The following is a 27,161-nucleotide window of genomic DNA, read 5'->3' as shown; positions in this document are numbered from 1 at the left end:
GACCCTGAGCGGGGCGGGCGGGGACCTTCCGGTCTTGGGGAGGCGCCAGAGTCTCAGCCCCCTCCCCACAGTCTGCCCCTCTGAGCTGATTCTCTAGGGCACTTGGGTCTTTCAAAATAACAGCTGCTTATATCCATTTTGAAGGAAAATAGTTTCCTGAGCAGTGTCTGACTGAGTCTGGAGTCAGGAGAGCAGTGTAAATTCTACTTGTTTGGAAAACATGAGTCTTTCTGCTGTTTTAAGCAAGGCTGCCTCAGAGCCTTCCCTGGCTCTTGGTTAATGTGCTGGAACCGGCCGTCTTCCTTGCTCTGTCAGTCGTGTAGGCCATCAGCGGGTGTTTGTTCAGTAACTAAATTGTTTCATTGTGAAATATGTTCTTTTGTGTTAGGTTGGTGAGCTTTTTGGAGGCAAAAGCAGAAAACCTACACAGAAGGGCCCATCATTATACAGGGGTAAGCCCTTCATTTTTGTGAGGCCGTGATTTAACTTCCAGGAAGTGCACTTTCCTAGTGGAGTAGAATGTCTTGGAATGCATTCTGTCCTAGATTTATTTCACGTGAAGTATTTATTGACGTCATGAAAGTTGTGATTGTATGCGTGACTTTAGGACTAGTGATGTTGAGTTCTTCCTCACTGGCTTTCCAAAATATCTGACCTAAAACTTAGTTAATATATCTGTTTTTATTATCCTTCTTTCCAAAGCTTTTAAAACTGCAAGAACGAGTGCTCAATAACATTGTCATCTATTTGCTTGGGGATGAAGACCCCAGGGTGCGCCACGTTGCTGCAGCTTCGTTAACGAGGTACTTACCAAGTATTTTATCTCTTTTCACTTTCTTGGTTAAAGTACTAAATGATATGAGAATGGGAAGAGAGGGGAAAATTCAGAGGACGTGGGGCAGTATTCCTAAATCTTTTGAGCTCACAGCCAGCTACTCTTAAACTATCAAAAAAGGTATTTTTCACTACCTTAAGGGTCTAAAATGGAAATTTAAACAACAAAGTACTAGCTTCATATTATAAAAGTAATGCACTTTCATGGCCAGAATTTTGAAATATGAAGACTAGCACTGGAAAAATCACCTTCGGTTCTACCATTGGAGATAACCACTGTTAACATTTTTTCCTGTATATCCTGTGTACAAGTTTCTTTTTCAAAATTGGGACAAAATGTACATGCAGTTCTGTTATCTGATAATTTCCACATAATGTATTATTAGCATCTTCCTGTTGGAAATACTCTTCTAAAAAAGAAATTTTAACTGGCATTGTTGTCTGGGGCGGCACCCTCTATTCAAATATATTCATATTTCTGTACTGAAGTGCATGACATTTCATATAGTGTGAGATAAATAAAGCCTGTAAATATTGTTTAAAAAGTTTTTTAGTTAGTGGCCACTTTTTCACTATGTAGTTGTGATAAATTTTTATATAAATATTATTTGGTTGGATATTAAATCTTTATTGATTTAAATAATGAATAATGGTTCAGTGACTGTTGTTATACATAAATGTTTATGTGTAATTTTTTTTCTTAGAATTAATTCCTGGAAGTTGAGTTACTAGGCCAGGCAAGCTTTCTGATTTTCCCTAGTAGCTTTATTGAGGTATAATTTTATATCTCTAAAATTTACTCATTTTAAGTGTACAGTTAAATGAGTTTTGGTAAATTTACAGAGTTGTGCAACCTTCACCACAATCCAATTTTAGAACATTTCCATCATCTCAAAAAGATCTTTTGTGCCCATTTGCAATAATTCCCAATTCCCACCTGGCCACAGGCAACCACTAATCTGTTTCCTGACTTTAGAGGTTTGCCTTTTCTACATGTTCTGTATAAATGAGGTCACATAATAAATAGATGGGACTTTGGCGTCTGGCTTCTTTTGCCTGGTTTTTGAGATTCATCCATGCTACGTGGTGTGTTTGTTCCTTCCATTGTTGAATAGTATTCTGTTACATAGATAATACTCTGTTTTATTTATACCTTCACCAGGTGGTATTATTATTTTCACTTTTTGACTACTATGAATCATGCTTTTCATTTCTCATGGGTAGATACCTAGAAGTGGATTTTTATGGGGTTTGGTACTTACTGTGAAATCACTGTCCAGAAGCAGATCAGTTTATGCTCCCACTCCCAGAATAGGATTGTGCCTGATTCTTCTCACCAAAACAGTATTTCAAAAGAAGTTAAATATGTGTCAGTTGTTCAGGCACTCATTGGTATTTCCTATTAAAGTAACGTCTATCTTGTTTTAAAAGTAATGTTTACCGAACAAAACTTAGGAAAAATGTAAAGGAGGAAATAAAAATCTTTGTAATCAAACTGCTCAAAAGAAAACCAGTTACATTTCGGCGGACATTCTTTCGGTTTTCAATGCGGTCATTTGCGTTTCTTTGATTACTTGCGAGGTGTGCCTTTTCATGGGTTTGACTGGATTTCTATAACTTACTTGATCAGAGATCTTGGATCTTCACCATTTTCTGTGAATGATAGTAGTTCATTAAACCTTAGGAAAAAATTACACTTACGACCAGGTCTTCATGGAGGAAAGAGACTTTAAGTAAAGGCACTGGGTTTGCAAACTAACGTGATAAAACAGTTGACTGTTTCTAAAAGTTATGGGCCCGTCTGTAGGTGTGTGAGTGCTCACACAGGGCGTGTGCCGAGTGCTGATTGCAGGGAGGAGCCCCTGTGCCCCCTGCATTCTGCCTCTGAGTTCGCTTTGGATTTGTGAGGGACCTCAGCTGGAGCTCTGCACCTGGGAGCGTGTGGGACGGTTTTGCAGACAAAATTGCAGAAGAGAGTAAGGGACAGCCCCTGGCATTCAGATCTGCCCTGAACTCAGTGCTTCCTGTGCACCTTGGCTTCACGCACTAGTTGACGCTGATCAAGATGGTTAGAAAGAGAACTTTTAAGGTTTTTTAAATCAAAGCATTTAATTATGTGTAGAGAGATGTATGTAACTGTATGACAGACAGGAAGAGAGTCCAGCGCCTGGTCTTTTCAGAGCGGGTGTGGGGGGGAGTAGCCCTGCGATCGGAGCCTCTGCTCTTAATTCCCCTGACGAAGGAAGTGTCTTTGGGTAGCCGGAGGGAGGGGATCACAGGTGGGTTTCAGGTACTTTCTAAGGAAAATAAACCTTGCTTTTATGTCAGGCTTGTCCCGAAGCTGTTCTATAAGTGCGACCAAGGACAGGCTGACGCAGTCGTGGCCATGGCGAGAGGTCAAAGCAGCGTTCACCTGAAGCCTCTCATGCACGAGGCGCAGCCTCCGTCTCACTTCTCCGCCAGCACCATAACCAGGTACCCCTGCTAGCCGAGGAAAGCGTGCCCTGGGCTCACTCTAAAGCCTCGTGTTTTCTAGAGAACACGCTTGGAATAGGCGCTCCTCCCTCGATGGGGCGCTTCTCTTTTTCAGGGTCTACCACCCCGCCTCTTTATTTAAGCTCTGCTGCAGCCACACAGCAGTGACCTCGTAAATCGTATGATCGTTTGTTATGAGCCACATACCGACAGCTGTATTTTTCTCTAGGACTCTAATGCTATGTCTTCTCTAAAAATGTGTCCTTAAAATTTTCACTATATTTGTGTTACCTATGAAGAGTATAGTTATGTCATGACATTAATGTTTAGGTGAGCAGGTTGTTAAAGAGTGTCAGCGTTATTTAGGGTTATCGCTAGTTCAGTGATGTGCAGTTATTATTATTCACATTTTTTTGTGAGAGTCTTTTAAATACAATTTCAAATGGTTGTACACAGCCCATTCTTTTCTGTGTCTTTTAGACTAGAAGACTAACGTAGACTGTGTTTTTTATTGTTGAGGACAGGACACTGAGGGAAACAAAAGTGAATCAACGCTAATCCTACCTGGGCTTCATTTATGTAGTTGGGGAATTAGAATTCATATGTAACTACAAAGAGGGATTGAAATTGACACGTGCCATGAATGGAGTATGGAAAAGTGGCAGTACTGTAGTGGGAAAGGACTTTCTTTTGTCCAGAATCAGGAGTAGATTCATGAAGGTTTTCTTTTAACTTATAGCTTGAAAAATGGGCAGCTTTGGACACGTAGAGAGATTGCAGGCAAGGCTGTGTTGGAGAGAGCATTGCTCCAGTGCTGTGGTGTTGGGAACTGGAGGAGGAGAGGGGTGATTGCAGCCATTTTCCTAGAATAATGACCACATTTATTCCCAGTCTTTCTTTAACTTAAAAGTCAAGACTGCTTTAACCTCTTGCAGCCTTTAATCTTAAAATTTTAAGTGCCATTTGAATTTTGAAAATGTCATAAGCTTCAGTGGTAGATTATAAGTCTCCACGTCTCTTTCTCATTAGAATATATAGAGGCTATAACCTACTACCAAGCATAACAGACGTCACTATGGAAAATAACCTTTCGAGAGTCATTGCAGCAGTTTCTCATGAGCTAATCACATCAACCACGAGGGCGCTCACAGTAAGACTCTTTTGGTTGGTCTTAATGAGGTTACTTTTCAGTAGTTTGTGTGGTCAATTCTTAACGGTAGGATGCTTGTGTTAGAGCTCCTATATGTGCGGCTTACTAAGAAATTGTGCTTCTGTGAATAAAACCTGGGTTTATTCCAATGGGAATGGAAACAACTTTTTTTTTCCTGAACATTAAGTATGTTCATTGTAAAAAAATTCAGCCAGGGGAACTCCCCAGCGGTCCGGTGGTTAGGAATTGGCGCTTTCACTGCCGCGGGCCTGGGTTCAGTCCCTGGCTGGGAACTAAGATCCCACAAGCCGCGCGTCGCGGCCAAAAAATTAAAATCAGTCAATCAATCAATCAGCCAGTCTAGGAAGACATAACAAAGAAAAGAAAAACTACCATAATCTGAATTGGTAGTATATCAGAAGTTTAAAATATCTCTAGACTAATTGACTCAGTGACTTTATAATACATACGAAGTGGAAAAAAATCAGAAATGCCAACAAAGATTTTTGTGTAATGCGATTATCTGTATCATTATTTGTGATGCTGAAATTGTAAAAGAACCATAATGTCCAAGAGTCCAAAACTGATTAAGTTCTGATTATAACTAAATTCTGTATAGATGGTGATATGTTTATTATGCACTTATTACCATGATGCTTTGGAGGATTTTGAACAATCTGTAGAATGACCATCTGGATTATAATGAGTGAAAAAAGGCGCAGTACAAAACTGTGTATGCCTGTGCACAGACAGATCTTGCTTATGAAAAATAATGTTCACATTAAACACATTTCTTACATACTTAAGAAAATGATTGGCAGAAAATTTCCAAAATAAATTTTAGGATTATGAATGATTATGCTTTTTAAGATAGTCACAAATTTTCTAAAATGAACAAGTCTAACTTCCATAATCAGAAAAAAAGAATGTTATACGAAAGTAGTGCCAATTTGCTGATTACCAGGTTAAATCTTGTCATTTATTTTATGTGACAGAAGGAATGCTTTCATGTTGTGAAAACTCAGGCAATTATGATTAGACTATCTTGATAAGTATATAAGTGCCTTTCAAACTTAAATATTGTTTGGGCTGTCTGCAGTTTGGTCTTCCCTTGATTTGTTCAAAATATTATAAACATTATTTGTATTTATTGTGGCCTACGTATGTCAGACAGTGTTCTAGGCTTGGGATGTAAAAACAAAGAGGATCCCTGCCCTTGTGGTTCTTTCAGTCTGGTTAGGAAGATGGACGTTAATCTGCTGGAGCAGATGGGGTGGGGTGAGCTGGGGTAGGAAGGGCATTCCTGGTGGGGGCGGGGAGCACGATGGTTAAAGTTCGAGCCAGAGGAGGTGCATCACTCCTGGCCTCTCCTCACTGAGATATAATCGACCCTCCTTAAACCTGTATCTCAGTTGTCCAGCTGTATCTTCTAAGGTATGAACTTGTATCGTGGGAGGACAGATGTCTTATCGTTAGATACAGATTGCAATTTTGTTTTCATTGTTCGTACTCTTTATAAAGGGAAAAAGGAGGTTCAATTTAATAAACTTTTTTGGTGTTTGAGTGTGATTTTCTCATTCCTTTCTTCTTTAGTTTGGATGCTGTGAAGCTCTGTGTCTTCTTTCAACTGCCTTTCCAGTTTGCATTTGGAGTTTAGGTTGGCATTGTGGGTATGTATTTTCCTCGGCGCATGGCTGTCTACAGTTATGTGATACAAACATAGTTATACGGATCCCTTTCTTTCTTTCTTTTTAAGTCTCACCTTAACAGTTTCACCTTTTGGAAAAATACCCATTGGAATATTTGCTTCTGCCCTGTTAGTTGTGTGGGAAGCTAGAGAAGGAGCTATTGGGAAATACTGAATTACTTTTAATTCTAATGGATGTCAGATGCTCACTCTTAAGCATTTTGGAGGATCTGAGGGTATGATTTGCAGGTTAATTTAAGGGAATTTGCATATGCTGGCAAAAGACTTTTCTAATTGGCTTGATTCTCTCCAAAATTATTCACTACTCACTATGTATTAAAAACTTAGAAACATTTTTCATTTGAAATCAAATGTGAGCTATCGTGCAAAATCTTGTAATCAATTACAAGAGTAATTTAGGAACTATTACATTTATATTAGCAGTTCTCATTTAAAAATGATTTTCTTCCAGTAGATGGCCCTCATAGCATCTGTGAAATAATTCTGAGTCTTCTACAGCATTAAGGAGTAAGCTTTTGTTATGTATACTGATAACTGAGACAAATTTAGTAACTCACCGTCACACTTGGAAGGGAATCTGCAGATTTCTTGTGTGTGTCAGCGTATGGCCAACTAACTTTGCTTGAAGTAGGTGCGTCCTCTGGTCCTGGGTGATGGCTTTCCTGTGTCGTAGATGCAGCATTAGACCTGACTTCAGAGCAACTCTGGTGTTGGGGTAAACGTGCTAAGTCAGTCGAAAGAGAGTTAAAAGGTATCAGAGTAACCAGTTCCAGTACTTCCAGTCAGATCTGCTACCTGATTTCCTGTCTCGGATGACTTTCATGGGACTGTGGTTACAAGAAAGATGCTAGTTCACAGTAGTAAGATCGCTTTATGAGCTGGCATGAAATGAACAGTGATGTGCCTTCCTTTTGGTTCATAAGAGAAAGCAAGGCTGTTATCTTAAAATTTTTTTGTAATTCGATCTTGCAAACGTCTGCTTTCAGAGTGCCCCCACTGAGCGCCTCTGATGAGTCTAGAAAGAGCTGTACTGTGGGCATGGTCACGATGATCCTGACCCTGCTTTCATCAGCCTGGTTCCCACTGGATCTCTCAGCCCATCAAGATGCTTTGATTTTAGCCGGGAACTTGCTTGCAGGTATTGGTACTGAGTTGAAAGAGGAATTCTAGGTCTTTAACTTTTGGTTTCCTTTTGGGGGGTGGCGGCGGTGAGCGCATGGAGGAAAAGTATTGAGGTCATTGCCAGGGATGGCTTGTTCCTTTAGTCAGAATTTCAGACATTACCGATAGGCATAAATGTGTACTGCAGGCAGCTATCCTGTGCCGAGTATTTTAAAGCAGCCCTTTCCCGATCTAGCCCCTCAGTTAGCTATAGGTAAACTCATTTCTAATTTCATTTTAGCGGGCACCCTGTGCAGGTACTGTCTCAGGCACGGGGCCCATGAGAAAGTATGGTGTGTGGGCTCCGTTCTCAAGTTGAATGTAGGTTCTCGAGTTGAATGTAGGTTTGTAGCGACACACGTCAACAGAAGTTCAGTGGCCGCACGGAGCGGCTGTAATCACTCTCTGTCGGGGATTAGGACAGGAAGCGACATTTATGGGCTGGCAGGAGAGGGAACACCAGACGGGGCACAGCACACGTGAAGGCATGCAGACGTGAGAGATTGTGTGACGTTTGAGTGCTAAGCAATTTTGGATATTGTGTGAGGGCGAGGACGACGATGGAGAATGTGGCTGGTGAAGGATCCGTCTCCGTTAATGAGGACTTAGTCTGTTTGCTCTGGGAGGTCATCGAAGAGCCTCATGAAAGGGACTAACAATCTGGGTAGTATTTTAGGAAGATCACTCGGCTGACGTGAATGTGGCTTGGAGGAGAAGTTAGGGAAACCCGTACTTAAGGCAAGATCAAGAGAGTCTGAACAAGATAATGGCTGTGGGTTGTGTGGGAAGAGACCCATTAAAAGAGAGTGAAGGGGGCAGAGTCAGCACATCTGGATCACCAGTTGAACTTCAGTTGTAAAGATCAGGAGGGGCACTGTCACATCCTGGGTGGATATGTGATGGCGGCCTTCATGGAGGTTGGGGACACAGATTCGGGGGGAGATGTCGGTTTCCTGTGGAACCTGAGGCATCAGTGGGCCCCCAGGTGGAGGTGTCCAGCAGACTCTCGACGTAGACGGGTCTGAAGGACTTACGTCTTGGCCCCATGCTGTGGAGCTGGGGAGGTAACGTGTGTGCCCGTATCACAGCCAGTGCCCCCAGATCTCTGAGGAGTTCGTGGGCCTCCGAAGAAGAGGCCAGCCCCGCAGCCACCAAGCAGGAAGAGGTGTGGCCGGCTCTGGGTGACCGGACCCTGGTGCCCATGGTGGAGCAGCTCTTCTCCCACCTGCTGAAGGTGGTCAACATCTGTGCACATGTCCTGGATGATGTGGCTCCTGGACCAGCAATAAAGGTAACTCCTTGCTTGGGCAGCTGTTTTCAGCTGGTCCAGATGGCTCCGTGGGCCTCCAGGCATGCCTCTGTTTATTCATCTGTCCCTTCCTTATCTTCTTTTGCTTTAAATAAACAAAATTGCTCATGTCGTGACACTAGATTTAACACCTAGATGTGCTCATCCAACTTATAGCCCATTTGGTATCGTCTGTCATTTACTATCACCTGTGAGAGGGAAATACCTGGCTTTATTCTTGGGCTTTCAGCGTTGGCCGAGAAAGCTCAGCATTGAAGCCGGTCTCTCCCGAAATGTTTTGCTTTTCTTTGAAGTACAGTTCAGTGAAAACTATTCACACAGTGAATTTAAGATGGCTCAGTTCACTTGTAATTGTATCTGATGGTTCACTCTCTCTCCTGTCTCTTCCACCTTGACAGCTCAGGTTCTCCTCTAGCTGCCAATTTGGTCCCCCTGCTGCTACAAGCTTCTCTCGAGTCCTTTCTCCCAGCTTAACCCCTGAATTAGTGAACTGCTTCTCTGACACTGGCCTCCTTTGCAAAACCTCTCCGGCCCTGGACTCAGTCCACGGCTTCAGCCGTCGATTCTTCAACCCCTGCTGGCCTGATTTCTGCCAGTTCCCCATAGCAACGCTCCCTGCCAAGACCCGCCTTTGACTCTCGTGGGTGCTTCGCAGAGCCTGTCTCACCTCCCCTCTGCATCTCCCAGGACCCCCTCTCCTGTACTGAGGCATTCTCTCTGGTTGGCTTCCGAATCCTCTGACCCCCTTCTACTGCTGGGGTACTTCCTAGTTTAGTCTTCTTCCCACCATCCGTGCTTTCCGGGGCTCTGTTCTCAGTCGACCCCCCTCCATATTCTCCGGCCCAGGGCTGTCCAGCACAGCTCTCTGTAAGGATGGAAATGTTCCATCTACACCAGCCGGGACAGTAGCCACCAACCACATGTGGCAACCGAGCACGTGAAATGTGGCCAGGGCAGCTGAGGAACTGAACTTCTAATTTTGTTTAATTGTCATTAAATTTAAGTAGCCACCTGTAGATCGTGGCTCTAGCGTGGGACCGGGCAGCTCAGTGCAGTCAGGTCTACTCTCAGGTCTTCAGTATCTAAGAGGGGCAGACCCCAGACCTGTCTTCGGAGTCCAGTGTGGCCAGCTGCCACGGGTCACCTCTACTTGAGCGATCCGTAGAAATCTCATTCGGTCCAAATCTGGACATCTTGGTCTCCTCCCCAGCCGGTGCTTCTCCCCGTCTCTCACTCCATATTTTTCAAGCTAGAATATGGGAGTCATCACAGCTCTTCATCTTGCTCACCAAATTCTTTGTTTTCTCTCCTAAGTATCTTGCAGAAAGCCCATGTATGTATATGCATACACGCATATACGTTTACACACATCCATACACGCACATGCAGATGTACACACTTTTCTCTGTGCTCACTGCCGCTGTTCTGCTCCAAGCTGATGTAGTGTCTCCTTTGCACCACTGCAGTGGCCTCGCTGAAACAACGTTATTAACATATCACACAGTTACAGTGCAATTCACACACCATGCACCTCACCCATTGAAAGTGTATGACTCTGTTTTAGTACACCAGAGTTATTTGGCCATCACTACAATCCATTGTAGAACCCCCGAAGGAGCGCTGTACCATTTGGCTGTCACCCCCCAAGCCCTCCCACGTCCCCAGCTCCAGGCAACCACTGAGCTACTTTCTGTTTCTGTACATCTGCCTGTTCTGGACATTGCATGTCAGCGCAGCTACACAGCTGGCGTCCTTCGTGACTGGCTCCTTTCACGTAGCGTGTTTTCCAGGTGCAGCGGCTTCTTTCCCGGTCTCTCTAGCCCTTCCCTGTCAGCCACTGTGCCCTTTGTGCAGACAAGGCTCCGAGGTGTAGGGTGGCCTCTCAGATCGCGGAGGGGGTGAGCAGCAGAGCTGAGGTGCCCGTGCCACTGCCTCCTGCCGTGTGGGGCTGGGGCGTTCTGTACTGTCCTGTGTATGCAGAGTGTGGGCTTTGTGGAGGGTCCGGGTTTGTTGCCTCCTGCCTCTGCTTCTTGTTAGCTGTGACCTTGAATAAGTCACTTCATCATCGCTGAGCCTATTTCCTCATTTGAAAACGGAGTTCAGAGCATTGCTCTGTACCCTGTTTCACGCCCTGGCTCCCAGAGAGAGCCCCATTGCTTGCTATTGGAGGTGGCATGCCGGGGCTCCGGGGGCCTCCTGAGACCCCGCCTGACTGCCTGAGGGCTCCTCCGTCTCTGAGCTTTCATGGTGCTCCCGTTAGGAAGTGCTGGGTCAGTTCCCGCCACGTGTAGTTGTTGTGTGGGCTAAAGTGGATGGTACGTGTACGGAGTCTGAGCTTCATAGATGTGGATTCAAAGAAGAGAAATGGATTGCACGGGTGAATGGTAGAAGCACATACCATAGTTTTCAGTCCTGTGTTGGTTACACTTCCTTCACAGTTTGTTTTCTATTTTAGGCAGCCTTGCCATCTCTAACAAACCCGCCTTCTCTGAGTCCAATCCGACGGAAGGGAAAAGAGAAGGAACCCGGAGAGCAGGTGTCTGTACCCGTGAGTCCCAAGAAAGGCGGTGAGGCCAGTCCAGGTGTGAGGCCACGGCGGGGGAGTGGGAGGGGGCGGGCTTGGGGGTGCCTGTCTGTATTACAGTGGTTTAGGACTAAAGCTTACGTTCATGTCAAGGTTAATATTACAGCTTGGTAGTTTTTGGAAATAAAATACATAGCAATGAAGCCAGAGAAATGGTTTCCCCAGGTGTGGTTTCAGGTATTGAATATTACTTACTGAGTGTACACAGACCACATTTTGGTCTTACGCACGTCTGAATGTTGCTTGCCAATGTGGGGTCCCAGCCGTCTGCAGGCGTCTGGCCCACAGCAGGGCGCTGTGCCCCGTGCTTCCCATGCTGTGCCTCCCTGCTTCTCCTCTTCTCACTGACTGATTTTCAATAAGGGAGGGGGTGTAGACGGCTAGGAATAGAGTGGGGTGACATCATTGATTCTGATGTGTGGAGAATTCTGAAATAGGAAATGGAAATTTTACCTGTGGAAGGGCTGAGGGAGAAGTAAAGTGGGGATAAAATCATCTGAGTGAGACGAACCTGAGAAATTGACACACACTTGGAGGGGAAAGTCTTGGAATAGAAGGGGCCAGAGTGACCATGTGACTCTGCCTATGACGTATGTGGTCCGTGCCACTCTTGGTGGGCACGGAGCAGAGGCGACCAGACGCCTGTCTGCTTGTGCTGCCACCAAGTCCGTTCACATGCCACCTCACAGTGCCGGGGCCGGACATGATTCTCCCGTTCATTTTGCTTATAAAGCGTTTATGTTAAGCATTTTATTAATTTTAAAACTTTAATTTTTTGGCTGCACCACTCGGCTTGTGGGATCTTAAGTTCCCCGACCAGGGATTGAACCTAGGCCCCAGCAGTGAAAGCATCAAGTCCTAACCACTGGACCGCCAGGGAATTCCCTATGTCAAGCTTTTTTTTTTTTTTTTTTTTTTAAAGAGTTCTGAAAATGCTTATTCATTCAGTTCAGCAGTAAAGCATTGTAAAAGAAACTATTTTCTAAGTATTGATGACAATACCAGTGGAAGATTTACCAGCTAAAAAGCTTCAGAACTTTATAAATGCAGTTATCAGTATGTGACTGATCATCTTTCTGATGCATTAAATAAACTAAGGACCCCAAATCATAAATCTTTAAGATCTTACACGGTGCTTGGCATTTAATATTTAGTATCAGCTCAATGATAGTGTGCGTACCTGACAGACTTCAGAGCGTGTTCACATCACCCCTGTTTGACTGCTTACAGGACTCATGACCTAAGTCGACCAGAGGTCAACCCCATCGTGCCCCTGGGAGCCTTGTGCTCCGAGGGGTTTTGAGATTGACTGAAGGTCACGTCAGTCGTTCCTCTGACTCACAAACAGGCAGCCAGGCCAAACCAAACACATAACAGCATCACACTGCTCTTCTTCTTTTTCTTCTTTCTATTTTATTTTGTCATCTTATGGGCGGTACTCAGAGTCTACTTATGTTCATCAGTCAATTTCTTGTTATTGTGAATTAATCAAAAAGTCAGGAAAAATTTGAATTTTATCCTACTAGAATACAATAAAAATAATTATTACTAGCAGTCTTTTTTAAACTTGGTGTGTGTTTACTTTTGATCTAAAAGTTTATTTTGTGTGGTGTGTTTAAAGCCTCTCGACCATCTGAAACCTCAGGGCCTGTTGCAGCAACCAAGTCCTCGTCACTGGGGAGTTTCTATCACCTTCCTTCTTACCTTAAATTGCACGATGTCCTGAAAGCTACACACGCAAACTACAAGGTACTGCTTCTTTTGTAAAAATACACTCATTCACACATTTCAGAGGATTGTCGATGTTTTTCTTAAGATTGGAGCTTATAGACATACATATATAAGTAAGTAAGTTAGACCTTTGGGATATGAGTTACAATTAGCTTTTTCAGCTTTGTCTTTCAGCTTTGTTTACGGTAGCTTCCATCATACAAAAGTTTAGGATTTTCATTGGGAAAGTGATGTCTTTATGATTTATTGATGCCGTGTCTGGGCGTCCCAAGATTGCCCACGTTCAGAGATCCGCTAGAAGGTCTTGTGGGACTGAGCATGTGGCTGTACTCACAGCGAGGGTTCCTCATGGCAGGGTGGGGAGGACACACAGCCAGCCCCTGAGGGGAAGGATGCCGGCGGAGTCTGGAGCAACCTCTGCCCCCCACGAGGGCCACTCGGAGGACCCCACCCGCCCCCGCCCTCAACTAAAGTGCAGCCGCGTGCTGGTTACAGAGGCTCCCTCTGCCTTCACAAACCAAAATTCACAGTCACAGAGGAGAGCGGGGGTCCAGCATCAACACATTGTTTGATAAGGCAGTCCAGGCACAGTGAGCCACCCTTAGTGCTCAGGGCGAGTCTGACGTCAGTCTAGGGAACTGTTTACTGGCTGAGTTCCCAGGCACCCCTGAGGGCCAACCTTGCAAGCAGCTTTCTGGAAGGATAGCGGCCTGCTCTTTTGTTTCTCTTGCACAGGTATGTTTCTTACTTAGGACTTTCTCATTCTGAGATGATTATTATTATTATATTTTATTTATTTATTTTTTTGGCTGCGCCACGTGGCTTGAGGGATCTCAGTTCCCTGACCAGGGATTGAATCCTGGCCACAGCAGTGAACGCCCAGAATCCTAACCAGTAGGCCACCAGGGAACTCCCCTTATTCTAAGATTATTAAGGAAAATCTCCCGCGGTTTCATTTAGAGCTTTTCATTGTTTTCTTCCATTCAGTTTTTTGTGTGTTTAGACTATTCTGTCTGCAATTTGTTAGATATGAAGTATGCATCTAACAGGTTTTTTTTTCCAGCTGCCTAACCAGTTGCCCCTACAGTTTCCCAAATAGTCCATTTTCTGGCACTAATGGGTTTTGAAATACTACCTTTGTCACATACTAAATTCTCATAGTTCTATATTTCCATTTACTCCTTTATTATATCAGTCTGTCCATCTGTTCATCCATTAGAAGCACACTTCCTGATTATTGTAGCTTCATAATGTATTTTTGAGGAGATCAGTTACCCCATTTTACTTTAGAATTTCCCTGGATATTCTTATTTATTTTTGCATATGGACATGAGAATAAGCTTATCTAATTCCAAAGAAAGTTGAGAGTTTTTCCATTGGGATTGTGTTAAATTTGTAGATTAATTTGGGGAGAACTGATATCTTACATGCTAAGCCTGCCCGTCCAGAGTGTGAGATGCTTTTTTTTGTGTTGGAAGCTTCCTGTTTCCTCAGAAAGGCACATCAGAAGCACATGAAATTTAAAGAATTTTAAAAGTAATTTTAAAAGATACTTCACATAGATCTTGCACGTTTTTTCATAAATGTGACCCGTAGTCATCCTTTTTTTTATTACTAATAGATACATCTCAATTTTTTAAAAAACATTTACAAACTTTATCTGGTTTGTTTTCTGAAGGATATAGATAATTTTTAAAGATAAAAGATTTGGAGGCTCTCTTTAGCCGGATGTTTCTCATGCCAAGCTCTAAAGTAGAGGAGGGTATGTTTAAAATCCCACACAGAGAAGATGTTTCCTTTCCACCTGTTCTCAGTGTACGTCATCTTCAGTTCTGCGGGACCCCCCGCCCATGTTCTCTGCAGCATCCCTCCATCCTCTCCTCCCTCTCCATCGTCTCCCTTCCTGAATGCCCTGGACTCCAAGGTGGACCCCTTTACTTTCGGCCTCCCTGGAGTCTCGGAGTCCCGCCTGCTGGTTGAGTTGCTGTGCGCAGACTGTGTGTGTGTGTTTGGAGCGGCTGGCGTGTCCTGAGATCTTCCATCACTGCCTCCTCACCTCCTCTGCTGCCCCACGGGGTGTCCTGCTCTCCCGCTCTCCATTGTTCGCTTGACCCTTGGGCTCCCCCCTGCGTTATTTCCCAGTCTCCACGTCCTTCTTCAGCTCTCCTCAGAGCCCTTTGACCCCAGTTCTCACATCTGTTCGCTATTCAGGAAGGGCCTTCCCTGCTCTCTCCCCGACCCCCACTCGACGTCCTTGCCTGCTGGAGGGGAACCCCTGCCCTCCTGCTTTCCCTGGGACCTGGCGGCGTGCAGTCGCCTGTCCCTCGGTCTTTGGGGGCCTCGCTCCTGGATTTTTCCTCCCGTCCTTGGCCTGTTGTGAACACCCTCAGGTTGGTGTGACGGTGGTCAGTGTTGAGATCCACTTACATGTTCATTTTCTGCGTCTGTCTCTCACCTGCTTTCCTCTCCCTTTGCCCAGAAAGTGTTTCCTCTTTCATCAGGTGTGGTTGGATTTTATTTCAGTGAGCAAATTCCTATCTACTTATTGTAATGTTTTTGTAGGATTTTTGCCGGTTTTTATTTTCACAGTCAATGCCTCCCCCTCACCCTTGTTCTTACATATTATATCTTTGGCCCTGAACCTTCTCTCAGTCTGTTAAATGGGGGAAATTGCTACATAATTTAATTCAGTTGGGTCCTTTAGGATCTTAACTTAATACCTCTTAAGACTAATTTAATATTTTGTTGTAGCCAGACTGAAAGGTTGTGTCTGAATTTGATAATGATTTCCCTCAGGGATCTTAATGGGTGGAAGAAGACATGTGTTTTATATTTTTTGATATGCTGCTTATCAGGCACTGGTTATGATGGGCATTAAACATTCTTTTTCTCATTATGATAGAAGGTTAGGAATTACTTCTTTCAGTAGCGTCACTATACGTTGGAAGACGCCTTTGAAAATAGTGTTTATATAGCGACCCGGAAGAGTAATTTCCTTTCCAAGGCATTTCCCAGTGCTAAAAACAAGCAAACAAACAGAACCCCCCCCACCCCCCCATGGTGAGTGTCGCGCGGCCTAGGGAACACACCACAGCAGACAGTGTGCGTCTGTGTTAGGTGACCGGGATGCCGCCAGCAATCATGTGTGCCTTCTCTCCCACCACTTTCCCAAGGTCACCTTGGATCTTCAGAGCAACACCGAAAAGTTTGGGGCTTTTCTGCGCTCTGCCTTGGACGTTCTCTCTCAGATTCTAGAGCTGGCAACGCTGCAGGACATCGGGAAGGTGTGTGTTTCCTTTCTTCTCGTTGAGCTGTAGCTGGCACGCTTGAAGTGTACCCTGGGCCGAGTGCCTCCAGGGCGAAACCCCACCATCCCGGCACATTCACAAAGTGGGGAGAAGGTTCTGCAGTCTGGGCACTTGAGTCTGATTCTTGTCTTAGCCTGAAGTTGCCGGGGGCGGGGTTCTATTTGTATCCTGTTTTCACTTTTTGCTGTAAATTAGCTCAGACCCAGATGAATTAAAAAATTGGTGGGTTTAAAACTGTTGACAGAGTCCTTTACTTTATTTGACCTTCGCACGTGGCAAGGTCAGAGCAGTCTCTGGGGTGTGGCTTGTTCCTCTGGTGCCTCAGGAAGCAGCAGAGCTGTGCTTGAGGCTCACGGACTTCGGTTCCAAGCCCAGTAACCTCCCTGCACCACCCACATGTTGTGGGGACATGTTCAGGCACACGGGAGAGTTAAGAGGTCGTGTGGTGAGTGCCCGTGTCGTGTCCACGACCAGATCCAGCAGTTACTGTTTTGTCCACTTGCTCTGCTGTGTTTGGATCCACCTGTCCAGCTACCGGGGCATCTTAGTTTCTTATGAATTTCAAAGTGAGTTACCAATAGCCCTCCTTAAACATGTGTCTCTTAGAAGTGGAATACAGTGAAGTTCCTTTGTTTTCATTTCTCTCCATCTTTTTTTTTTTTTTTTTTTTTTGCGGTATGTGGGCCTCTCACTGTTGTGGCCTCTCCCGTTGGGGAGCACAGGCTCCGGACGCGCAGGCTCAGCGGCCACGGCTCACGGGCCCAGCCGCTCCGCGGCGTGTGGGATCTTCCCGGACCGGGGCACGAACCCGTGTCCCCTGCATCGGCAGGCGGACTGTCAACCACTGCGCCACCAGGGAAGCCCCATTTCTCTCCATCTTTTTCTCGATATGCATAAAGCTTACCTGGCTTTAATCATTGTACACATTGTCTTCTGTTTCTCCTCACTGTCCCTTTTACTTTTTCCACGTGTCAACTCAGTGGGTCGGAGCAGTGCTTAGTCCAGGGCTAATTCTTCCACCACCGAGGCAAGGCCTCCCTGGTTCTAGCCGGCGCCCCATAAACGCGGTTAGGGAGAGCTGTCACTGTTCCAGCCCTGTGTGAGTTCGGAGCGCTGTGCCCTCTGACCCTTCCTTACGCACGTGTTGAGCGGCTCCCAGGGCCTCCCCCGGTCTACAGAGTCCTCTCCGGGAGCTCTCTCTTCTTTGGAGCCCTCACTGTTCCCGCTTCCCCAGACTCTCAGCTCCTCCTCGACTCGGGGGGTCCCCTGAGCTCTGCTCTGTCCCTCGCCCTTGTGCCACCACCCAGGAGCTCTCTGAGGGCAGTGAGCGGGGCAGTCATAGGGCTGACTTGCTGGTTTCCCATTTCTCAGGGATGCCTGTCCTCCAGTGCCTCCTGGTCACTGTCTTGGAACTGTGGTTTCATATATTCATATATTGGGTTTTTTGGGTTGTTTGGCTATAGGGTAAATCTGGTTCCTCTTACTGCATATTGGCCAGGAGTGGAAGTCTCCCTTCATTATGTTGTATGTTAATATCCATGCCCGGGACTTGTTTCCTTGAAGGCCACTAACAGCAGCATCCTCTTCTCACCTGTTTTCAGCGCCTATAACTCAGTTTCTGTTGCACATGGAGCGTTTCATACGTGTTTGTTAAGAGACGTGGTTCTTTGTTAGGCAACTTGTGATGTGAAGGCTCTGGTTGTAATTCTTCTGGTTCGCACTTCTTAGTTGCCTGCTATGAGCTAGTGAAAACAAGGTGACGTGGAACAAACTCAGCCCTGCGGAGTATAGCCTTGGATATCTAGTCCAATAGGAATAAGTCAGAATCTTAAAAATACATGGTCCTGAGTATTTGAAATCAACAGAAATCTGTTGCTTTTGAGTGCAGGAAATATACCAAACAAATGGAGTGAGAGGCCTTTTCAATGTAGTTGGTCTGATAGAAGCAGTGTCTGGGGACCAGGTGGGCGGTGAGCGGGGAGCTGCTGATGCTGGTGCCTGGACCGTTCATGTCTTCAGGGACCTTGGATAACATGGACCTCATTTCTGAGGCTGGTAAAAACAGTTTGTGAGAACAGTCGTTTGAAGGCAGTCATTTTGGTCGTTTTTGCAGGTTGCTGTCGGACACAGGACCTTACGCTAAAGGGAAATGTCTAGGGCTTTTTGTGGTAAATCACACTTGATGTAGTATGTGCTACGTTCAGCTGAACCTCTGCAGGGGCCCCACAGATGCAGGGCTTTCACCCCTTTGTAGGCTCTGAGCTCCTGCCCTGACAATCCAGCCCTGACAAGGGCTGGATGCCGAGGGCACAGCAGATCCTTGATGCACAGTTTCTGGATGAGTGAGAGAAAGAATGTATAAATGCATGAAGGGAAGGGTGAGACGTGGCTGCTTAGATTTCCATGCTTTTTACTGACTTTCTCTGCTGGCAGTACACGAAAAGCTTCTTCTGACTGTCCTGTGATGTTTACTGTTGTACACAATTTAAACGGAAGCCGTCCAGTGGCCTGCTCTCCGTGCAGAATTCACCACAACAACTATCTGTGAATTGCTTACTTTAATGTCTTGCTGCCTGTCCTTTGCAGTGTGTCGAAGAGATCCTGGGGTACCTGAAATCCTGCTTCAGTCGAGAACCAGTGATGGCAACTGTTTGTGTCCAGCAGGTCAGAAAGCAGTTTCTTTTAAGCCCTTCACCCCGGCACGCTGATGTAATGCTGCCCGTCGTTCAGAAGGTGGTGCTGGTGGCGCGTCCGGCAGCCCCACCTGTCCCGCCTTTGCTCACTCCGCTGTTCTCCGGCCAAGAGGGCTGCTCCTCCCTCATGGTCCAGGAGGAGGACGCTCGCCCCCATGGGGGCAGAGGATCTCAGAAGCTGTGCTGGCCTCTTGTCACTTAGCTGGTGTCCTGGTATCCCTCCACTGTCCTGCGCAATCTGAAGTTTTGCTAACATACCTTATATATATGTTATATATAGGTGGATGTGATATTTGTGTGGGAGATTCTGTGTTACTTCAGATGTTGATGGCTTCAATTCTTCCACTCTAGCTGTTGAAGACTCTCTTTGGGACAAACTTGGCCTCCCAGTTTGATGGCTTATCTTCCAACCCCAGCAAGTCTCAAGGCCGTGCTCAGCGCCTTGGCTCTTCCAGCGTGAGGCCGGGCTTGTACCACTACTGCTTCATGGCTCCGTACACCCACTTCACCCAGGCCTTAGCCGACGCCAGCCTAAGGAACATGGTGCAGGCAGAACAGGACCACGACACCTCAGGGTAACCTGATAGTCTCCTGTGTTCAGAGAACTCTAGAAAATGTGGTTGCTGCAAGGATGCTGAAGGCATGGCCCTGCCTCCAGAGAAGCATGTGGTCCAGTGGGTGAGATTGCGGGCGCCTCAGTGTCTCGGCAGGGCTGGGCTGGGGGAGAGGAGTGCTGAGCGGGCTTCCCGGGAAGCGCACTCACTGCTGATTCGTCAGCCAGCCAGAAAGGGGACACGCTATTCCCCAGGGCGCATGATGACATTTCCCTTTAGAGTAAGTTCCTGTGTGTTGGTGGCGCTTTGGGGGCCTGTAACTCAGGTGGCTCAGTAGTGCTAGTGTGTAGAGGGCATAGGTATTATTACTCTCTGTTTTGTAACTTTATGGCTAAAAGTCTATTTTCACTCAAATTTATAGTTGTTTATGGTGCCTGGAATTACAGTAGTTGTTTCTTAAATTACCATCAATTATTAGTGCATATTTGAGTTCCTACTCTGTAGTAACAATAGAATTCCTGGTTTTTCTTTATATAGATGTAGTGATAAAACAGCTATAGTTAAAATACTAGAGTATTTTAGGAAAACGTCCATGTTTTGGGCTTTAATTGGTCATGTACTTACTATTTTTCCAAGTCTCAGGAATAAGATTCTTTAAATACTTTGTCTAATAATACGGGGTATAAATAAAACAAGCAAGTGTCTGATTACTGTCATTTAATATTGTGTTTCTTAAAAAGAAAAGGGTATAATTGATGTAAAGAAATTTTTTCCCAAGGAAATCAAGTGGTATCTTCTAGATCACTGAATCTTTCAAATGACCGTCACCTCTCTGGCCCCACTACACACAGGGCTGAGTGGTGAGTTTCCTGTAGCAGAGGAAAGCGCTGTCTCGGGTAGCCTGCTGCAGGTGACAAGGTTTGATGGCTGTCGGTCAGCTGTAAACTCTGTTTCACCTGATTATCTTCACTAAAGGAAGAGCTTGATGCCGCTACACTGAGTGGCTGTTATAGTTCTTTCTGACTCTGAAACGCTCTGATTTTGTGAATTTGAATTAGTTTGACCTGGAGTATAGCTGGATACATAGGAGAGTATTCAAGGGTATTCTTTGCTCACCTTTCTTTCTGCCTGGCAGGTGGTTTGACGTACTCCAGAAAGTGTCTACCCAATTGAAGACAAACCTCACCAGCGTCGCCAAGAACCGCGCGGACAAGGTAACTGGGAGCCGGCAGGTGCACGCTGGGCACGTTGCAGGTTGGGGCCTCCAAGCTGCCTGCAGTGGAAGACTCACTTACGGATTCTTGCTTTCTCTTTTTTTTCGTAGAATGCTATTCATAATCACATTCGTTTATTTGAGCCTCTTGTTATAAAAGCTTTAAAACAGTACACGACAACAACCTCTGTGCAGTTACAGAAGCAGGTTTTGGATTTGCTGGCGCAGCTGGTTCAGTTACGGGTTAACTACTGCCTTCTGGATTCGGATCAGGTTTGTCGCTTTTATTTTTCACCTACTGCACCTGTTCGTAAGTTAATAAAAATGAACTTGGAAAGACGCTGAAGTCTACCTTAAAGAAATGCGCCGTTTTCTCCCCCCACCAGCGGCTGCGTCTCGTCTGTCTCACCCACTGGTTGACACGGAAGGCCTGGCGTGCGCAGGCCTCAGCAAGTGTTGCACCCTCGCCCAAGCTCTCCAGGCGGGGCTCAGCCTTTACAAATCTGCCCGCGGCTCTTCCCGGCCACTCACCCTCCCCCACTCCAAGGTTAATCCGAACTTACATTGTCGTTGAGATTTACTGCTGGGGGGACATTTCTGCAGAATCCAGAGTCTTATTTTAGACAGCTTATCAAGGAAGATCAGTTTCAAGCGATCTAAAGTTAGCTCACCTATTTGAAAGGGAATGTGATCTGTTGGGCAGTGGCCGACCCCCGGCCCCTGGGTCCCCGCGTGGCGGCTGTCTGGGCCGGCCCTGAGTGTCTGTGCTTGCTTCCACCAGGTGAGACCTCCCTGCCACGGGTACGACTCTGGAAAGCTGTGTCATTTTGTGATGCGAATTCTCTTAAAGCAAGCGTCATGCCAGCCAAGTTCACTGCAAAGAAAGTTGCCTTTAGGTCATCAAAATGTGGCTGTCATTGTTGGGCTGTGGTTTGGTGCTACTTTCCTATGAGACAGGAAATACTGCAGTTCTCCATTCCCTTCTAGACACCACTGTGTCTGCGGTGTAGCACTGTCGTTGAGGTATGCTTACGTATCAGATGGGGACTTCAGAAAGATAGAAGAAAGCAACAAAAATCACTCCGTTTTGGAGAAGGGCTCTGTGTGGCATGACTGAAGAGAGAATTTGATAAAGGCCTGTCTGACCAGTGTACGGTTGAGTGGGGAGCTGTGCTCTTTCTCTGTCCACTGACAGCAGCCCCAGCAGAGACTGGTCTCTAACCACCCACCGGCCACGCACCTTGAGAAACTCACCAGGAGAAGCGAGCAAACATATTCAGGATGCTGGTTTCCCCACAGGTGGTGTTGGGGGGTCACCTGATGAGAGCGGGCTTGGGGCGGGGGCTCTGTTTTGACCCAGCATTTTCATTGTCCTGCCCTCTGCTCTGGTTCTCCGAGGAAAATCGTCCAAAGAGCCGTTTCCTTCCTTGGGGACGACGCTCACTGCGGGACGGTTCCCAGGCTCTGACGCAGGGGCTTGGGTGGAGAGAAGCCCTCATCTGAAGTGGGGGGCAGCCGTGGCTGAGAGGGAGGCAGGCGCGGGCACGCGAGGGGAGCCTGGGAAGGTGGGGCCTCCCCGGGCTTCCCCCGCGCCTGCTGCTCCAGGGGAGAGCAGAGCCCGGGCTGGTTGCACTCTCAGAGGACACGGGCCGCCTTTCTCGGTTTCCCCCTTCTGACTCGTCGTGAGAGGAAACTGATTCTCTCAGGTGGTGGTCGGTCTCTGCTGGGGCTGCCGTCAGTGGACAGAGAAAGAACACAGCTCCCCACTCGGCCGTACCCTGGTCAGACAGGCCTTTATCAAATTGTCTTTAGTCGTTCTACACAGAGCCCTTCTCCAAAACAGTGATTTTTGTTGCTTTCTTCTCTGTTTCTAAAGTCCCCATCTGGTACGTAAGCGTCGAGAGAGAATTCCGTACTGTGTTCGTCTCTGCGCACGTGCACAGGTGGTCCGATGTGCGGGCCTCGCCGCGAGCCCAGCACTTTCTGCCTCTTACTTGGTGGCGTTAGGTTTTCTTGCCATGGGTGCTCTCTCCCCACGTTTGTTCCGATTTGTTTCTGTCACTCAGCGCCCTTTACCCCAATTCTTAGGGTTCAGTACCTTGACAGTTTTTATGGACAAGGATAGAAAACTATCAATAGAACAGGCAAGTGATTTAACTCAGTTCAGATAGTGATTTACTGAGCACCTGCTGTGTGTCTGTATCACACCCGGGGGCGAGGAGGAAACTGGAGATAAGCTCCATGTTTCGGGTTGGAGAGTGAATTTGGGCACTTGGAATGCGACACAGTACTGGCTGTAAGCCAGTCGTGAGGTCCTGCCACTGCTTCTCAAGGCCGCCCTCCCCTCTGCAGCCCTCGGTACCCAGCTCCTTTGAATGTTGGGGGCGCTGGGGGAGAAGTTGGACTCACTTGGGCATCTTTATTCCTAAGCCAGTTTCAGGAAATCCGTGCTGTGTGGCTTGCCGTGAGCTGGAGCGCACGAGGCCTGCTGCTGTGCCTTGTGGGTGCTGCCTGGGGCTCCTGGAATTCATCATCTGTTTCTCCCAACAGGTTTCACCTCAGTGTTCAGTAAATGTGTTTAGAGGGATTTCTGGAAGTGTCTTGAAATTATCTAGTCTGACAGTAGAATACGTTGGAGTCCTTGTGCACAAACAAATTTACTGTCAGGAAACTTGTTAAAGGTTTATACAAATGAGTATGAAGAATAATAACCTAGTATGCACATTTTAATTATTGATGTAAAAATTTTATATTTCTGCCTGTAGGTGTTTATTGGATTTGTGCTGAAGCAGTTTGAATACATTGAAGTAGGCCAGTTCAGGTAATAGCGTTTTGTTATTTTAGATTGCTTGTCCTTGTTACGTGATCACATGGAATTTTATGTTATGTTATGTTATTTGCCGCACTGCACAGCACACGGGATCTCAGTTCCCTCGACCAGGGATCGAACCCGTGCTCCCTGCAGTGGAAGCACGGAGTCTTAACCACTGGACCGCCAGGGAACTCCCTACATGTAGGATGAGCATTTATCTTAAAAGGGTTGTTAGGCATTTTTGCTAAGCATTATTTTTAATGGAAATCTGATTAACATGCTGTGGATTTTTGTTTCTAATAAAAATTCATGAATAAGCATCTCAAGACGTGTTGAGAAGTAGTTCTGCATCTAATAATCACGTGTTGTCAGTTTTCATTTCATATTTCAAAGCATTTAATTATAATAGTTTTCTAAATGAAATCTCATTTGTCAGAGCACTAATTTTTCTAATCTTAGAGAAGACAGTTTTTGGATATAGTTGTCTTTAATAAAGGTAATTATTATGCACTGTACTTATATTAATTGCAGTTTTTCTTTGCTAGACTGTAAGGTTTGAATACTTCCTCTTATAAGTATAATTATAGAAAATTAAAATTGTTCAGTTTCTGAACTAACTGATAAGTAGTTAGGGAAACATAGTGCAGAGGGAAGTGTTCTGAGAGTCCCCTGGGTCTGGAGGCATAGTTTCTTGTTCTCGACCATGTGATTCGAGGCAGGTTACTTTTTCTCCTTTGGGTGTCAGTTACTTTTTCTCCTGTTGGGCACCTTCTCCAGGCCCTCACTTAGCCCAGGCGCCCCAGAAGACGTGCTGGCCCCACCCCGAGCCGGGAACACGGGAGGACGTCAGCTGGACTAAACTGGGTCCCGAGGGTCCTTTAGCTCAGCACCCACTCATCCCTCCTCGCGCTCTCCCGTTTTCTCACATGTGCTCTCTCAACTCTGAATCGAGAGTAATTTCATGCTGTTTATATTGGTTATGTTTCTTCATTTTAAAAGGAAGCGTCTAAATGGATGTTTTTGTTTCTAGGGAATCAGAGGCAATTATTCCAAACATCTTTTTCTTCCTGGTATTACTGTCTTATGAACGCTATCATTCAAAACAGATCATTGGAATTCCTAAAATCATCCAGCTCTGTGACGGCATCATGGCCAGTGGGAGGAAAGCTGTGACACACGGTAACGGGACAACCTTTCACTGTGGCCTTCAGTGGTCATCATGTGCTGACGCCACCTTCCACCTGTGTGGACAGCTGCCCAGCGCTCTGTAGGCTGTGCGTGTGTACGCGTGCGCATGTGCACTCTGGTTAGAGATGTTTAAAAAAAGGAGAGAGCACACTCTTTACTCTCAGGAGTGTATGATCCACTTAGGTAAACACAGACAGTGAGATAATCTAAGGTGCACGCAGAGTCTGACATAAATACTCTTGTCTAGCCATGTGAAACAAAGAATTTTAAAGTCCAGCTTCTGTAAGGACATTGGATTTCTCGTCCAGTGGTATTGGAAGATATAGTTTGGCCGTGATTCAGGGCCTTCTGTTTTGCCTGGTTATTTCGTAGCAGGTTGAGTGAGGTCCACAGACGACAGTCAGCTGCTCAGGCAGCCTCCTCCCACCTGTGGAATGAGGTGGTGTGCTTTGGGAAGGAGCTGTGAATCTTTCTTTGCACTTTTTAAGCTGCTCTTCCTACCGACTCCTCTCCGGCTCCATCGTCAGGAATCTGTAGGCTTTTGAACTGTGATTGGGGTGCCTCCCAAGACCTCGGCTGGCTGCTGCACCCCGGGTCCCCATTCCGCATACCGCAGTAGGGTGACCAGCGAGCCGTGGTGCCGGGGATGTGGAGGGGCTCGGCAGTCACCATTTCCCACACTAGCAAGACGGTCACCTTAGCCATGGCCTTGCTGGGGCTCAAGTCCATGCCTCAGCACGGGGGCACATGACTGCACGTATGGACCTGGGGTCACTGGACAGAGTTGAAAGTGCAAACGGCAAATAGAGAGATGACTGAGGTTTCCCAGATCAGAGGGTCTTTGGATAGAAAATTGATGGGCAGCCAGACCGCCCCGCTCTCTACTGGGAAGCCTGGTTGTCTGTAGAAAACTCAGCAAGTGTGGTGTGTGTGTGTGCGTCACTGAGGGTGAGAGAGTGTGCCTTTCAGTAATCGTGGTGACATGACTGGGCTGATCCTTCTTAATGAAAGGCCTTTCTTAGTTTATTCAAGTGGTGGTGTGAGGCAAATCATTTACTTTGCTCTTTTGGAGAAAGACACGACTTGGGGGGAAAACACATTGTCTAATGAGAGAGTGACTTTAATTGCTTGAAACAGTATAGAAATCTAATACTTTGACTAAATGTTTTCCATTGAAAAAGCATTTATTCTCTCTTCAGGTAAATCTTTAAGTAGATTATGCATGAGGATAGAATGTTGCTATTTTGGTTAGTTAGAAGGTTTTATTATTTTGAATTTGACTTTTGAATTTTTGTCTCTTTGTGTCAGAAATAATGTTATGTCACAGAAATCCTAGTTTTTTGTTTTTTTGTTTATTATTATTATTTTGTGTGTGTGTGGTACACGGGCCTCTCACTGTTGTGGCCTCTCCCGTTGCGGAGCACAGGCTCCGGACGCACAGGCTCAGTGGCCATGGCTCACGGGCCTAGCTGCTCCGCAGCATGTGGGATCTTCCCTCACTGGGGCACGAACCCGTGTCCCCTGCATCGGCAGGCGGACTCTCAACCACTGCGCCACCAGGGAAGCCCTGTTTTTTTGTTTTTTAAAATCTTCACAACATTATCAAGTGTCAGAGGAAGACCCATGGCCTTCCAGGATGGTATACAGGTAATTTCACGGCGCTCATTGATAACCTTAATTTATGTCTTATCACAAAGCCAAGTATGGGTCAGGGTTTTCTTTATTTCTTGAAAATAATTTGGAGATGTTAGTGCTGTCTTCCGAATGCATCTGTCACATACTGCCTTCTTAGTGGGCCCTTTTGTGCCTACAGCCATACCAGCCCTGCAGCCTATAGTCCACGACCTGTTCGTTTTAAGAGGAACCAATAAAGCTGATGCAGGAAAAGAGCTTGAAACCCAGAAGGAGGTGGTGGTGTCCATGTTACTGAGGCTCATCCAGTACCATCAGGTAAGAGGAGGTGTGGGGCGGTCGCTGACCCCTCCTTGTCCCTGCAGGGACTGCCTGCTGCCTGCTGTCAGTGAGGGTGGCTTTGTGCCGGCCCTGGGCTCTCGGGTGGTGAGACGCAGGGGGACATAAGGCTTGGTGGGGTCTGTCTTGAAGGCAGTGTGGCCTGGCCGACGGTCACGAGGTCGTTCAAGGCGGTAAGCATGGTGGAGGCCCTCTTTTCCAAAATGAGGACCAAATACCAGTCAACAGTGTCGATCAAAATGGTAGCGTTCTAAAGAATGATTTTTAAAAATCTCAACGTGAAATAATTTAACGACTTTATTTGTACATTTATTTAGCACTATGTTGAGGGAGGGCCAGAGGCTTTTTCTTGGCGCTGATTTCTGGCTTCGTTTTCCTTAAGGTGGAGTAGGAATTTCAGGTGGTGTGTGAGGCAGTCTGAAAACAGAAGTCTGGCTTTTTAATGAATTCTCTTCTGTAGCTGGTACGGT

The 27,161-nt window shown here is 46.1% G+C and overlaps 1 protein-coding gene across 10 annotated transcripts in view; it reads left to right on the top strand.

Annotated features, from left to right (window-relative positions):
- The window catches only part of HTT (huntingtin), a 137,913-nt gene that overhangs the window by 56,393 nt on the left and 54,359 nt on the right, over window positions 1-27,161 (top strand). For 9 of the 10 annotated variants that reach the window (XR_004480837.2, XM_033419544.2, XM_033419542.2 and 6 more), the window contains 17 exons: window positions 389-452; window positions 703-803; window positions 3,163-3,309; window positions 4,339-4,459; window positions 6,053-6,129; window positions 7,154-7,305; window positions 8,417-8,619; window positions 11,093-11,219; window positions 12,843-12,970; window positions 16,126-16,236; window positions 18,847-18,924; window positions 19,305-19,528; window positions 20,643-20,721; window positions 20,832-20,993; window positions 23,486-23,541; window positions 24,563-24,711; window positions 26,534-26,670. Coding sequence is in view for 9 of the 10 variants with exons in the window: in XM_033419544.2 (XP_033275435.1) it covers window positions 389-452; window positions 703-803; window positions 3,163-3,309; window positions 4,339-4,459; window positions 6,053-6,129; window positions 7,154-7,305; window positions 8,417-8,619; window positions 11,093-11,219; window positions 12,843-12,970; window positions 16,126-16,236; window positions 18,847-18,924; window positions 19,305-19,528; window positions 20,643-20,721; window positions 20,832-20,993; window positions 23,486-23,541; window positions 24,563-24,711; window positions 26,534-26,670 (2,116 nt within the window). In the remaining variant the exon portion in view is untranslated. The remainder of the gene's footprint in view (window positions 1-388; window positions 453-702; window positions 804-3,162; window positions 3,310-4,338; window positions 4,460-6,052; window positions 6,130-7,153; window positions 7,306-8,416; window positions 8,620-11,092; window positions 11,220-12,842; window positions 12,971-16,125; window positions 16,237-18,846; window positions 18,925-19,304; window positions 19,529-20,642; window positions 20,722-20,831; window positions 20,994-23,485; window positions 23,542-24,562; window positions 24,712-26,533; window positions 26,671-27,161) is intronic. The other variant, XM_033419543.2, reaches the window with a different exon arrangement.

Source organism: Orcinus orca, chromosome 4, assembly GCF_937001465.1.
Source record: "Orcinus orca chromosome 4, mOrcOrc1.1, whole genome shotgun sequence".
NCBI lineage: Eukaryota > Metazoa > Chordata > Mammalia > Artiodactyla > Delphinidae > Orcinus > Orcinus orca.
The sequence above is the reverse complement of the archived record's forward strand: the minus strand, read 5'-3'. Positions and strand labels throughout refer to the sequence as shown.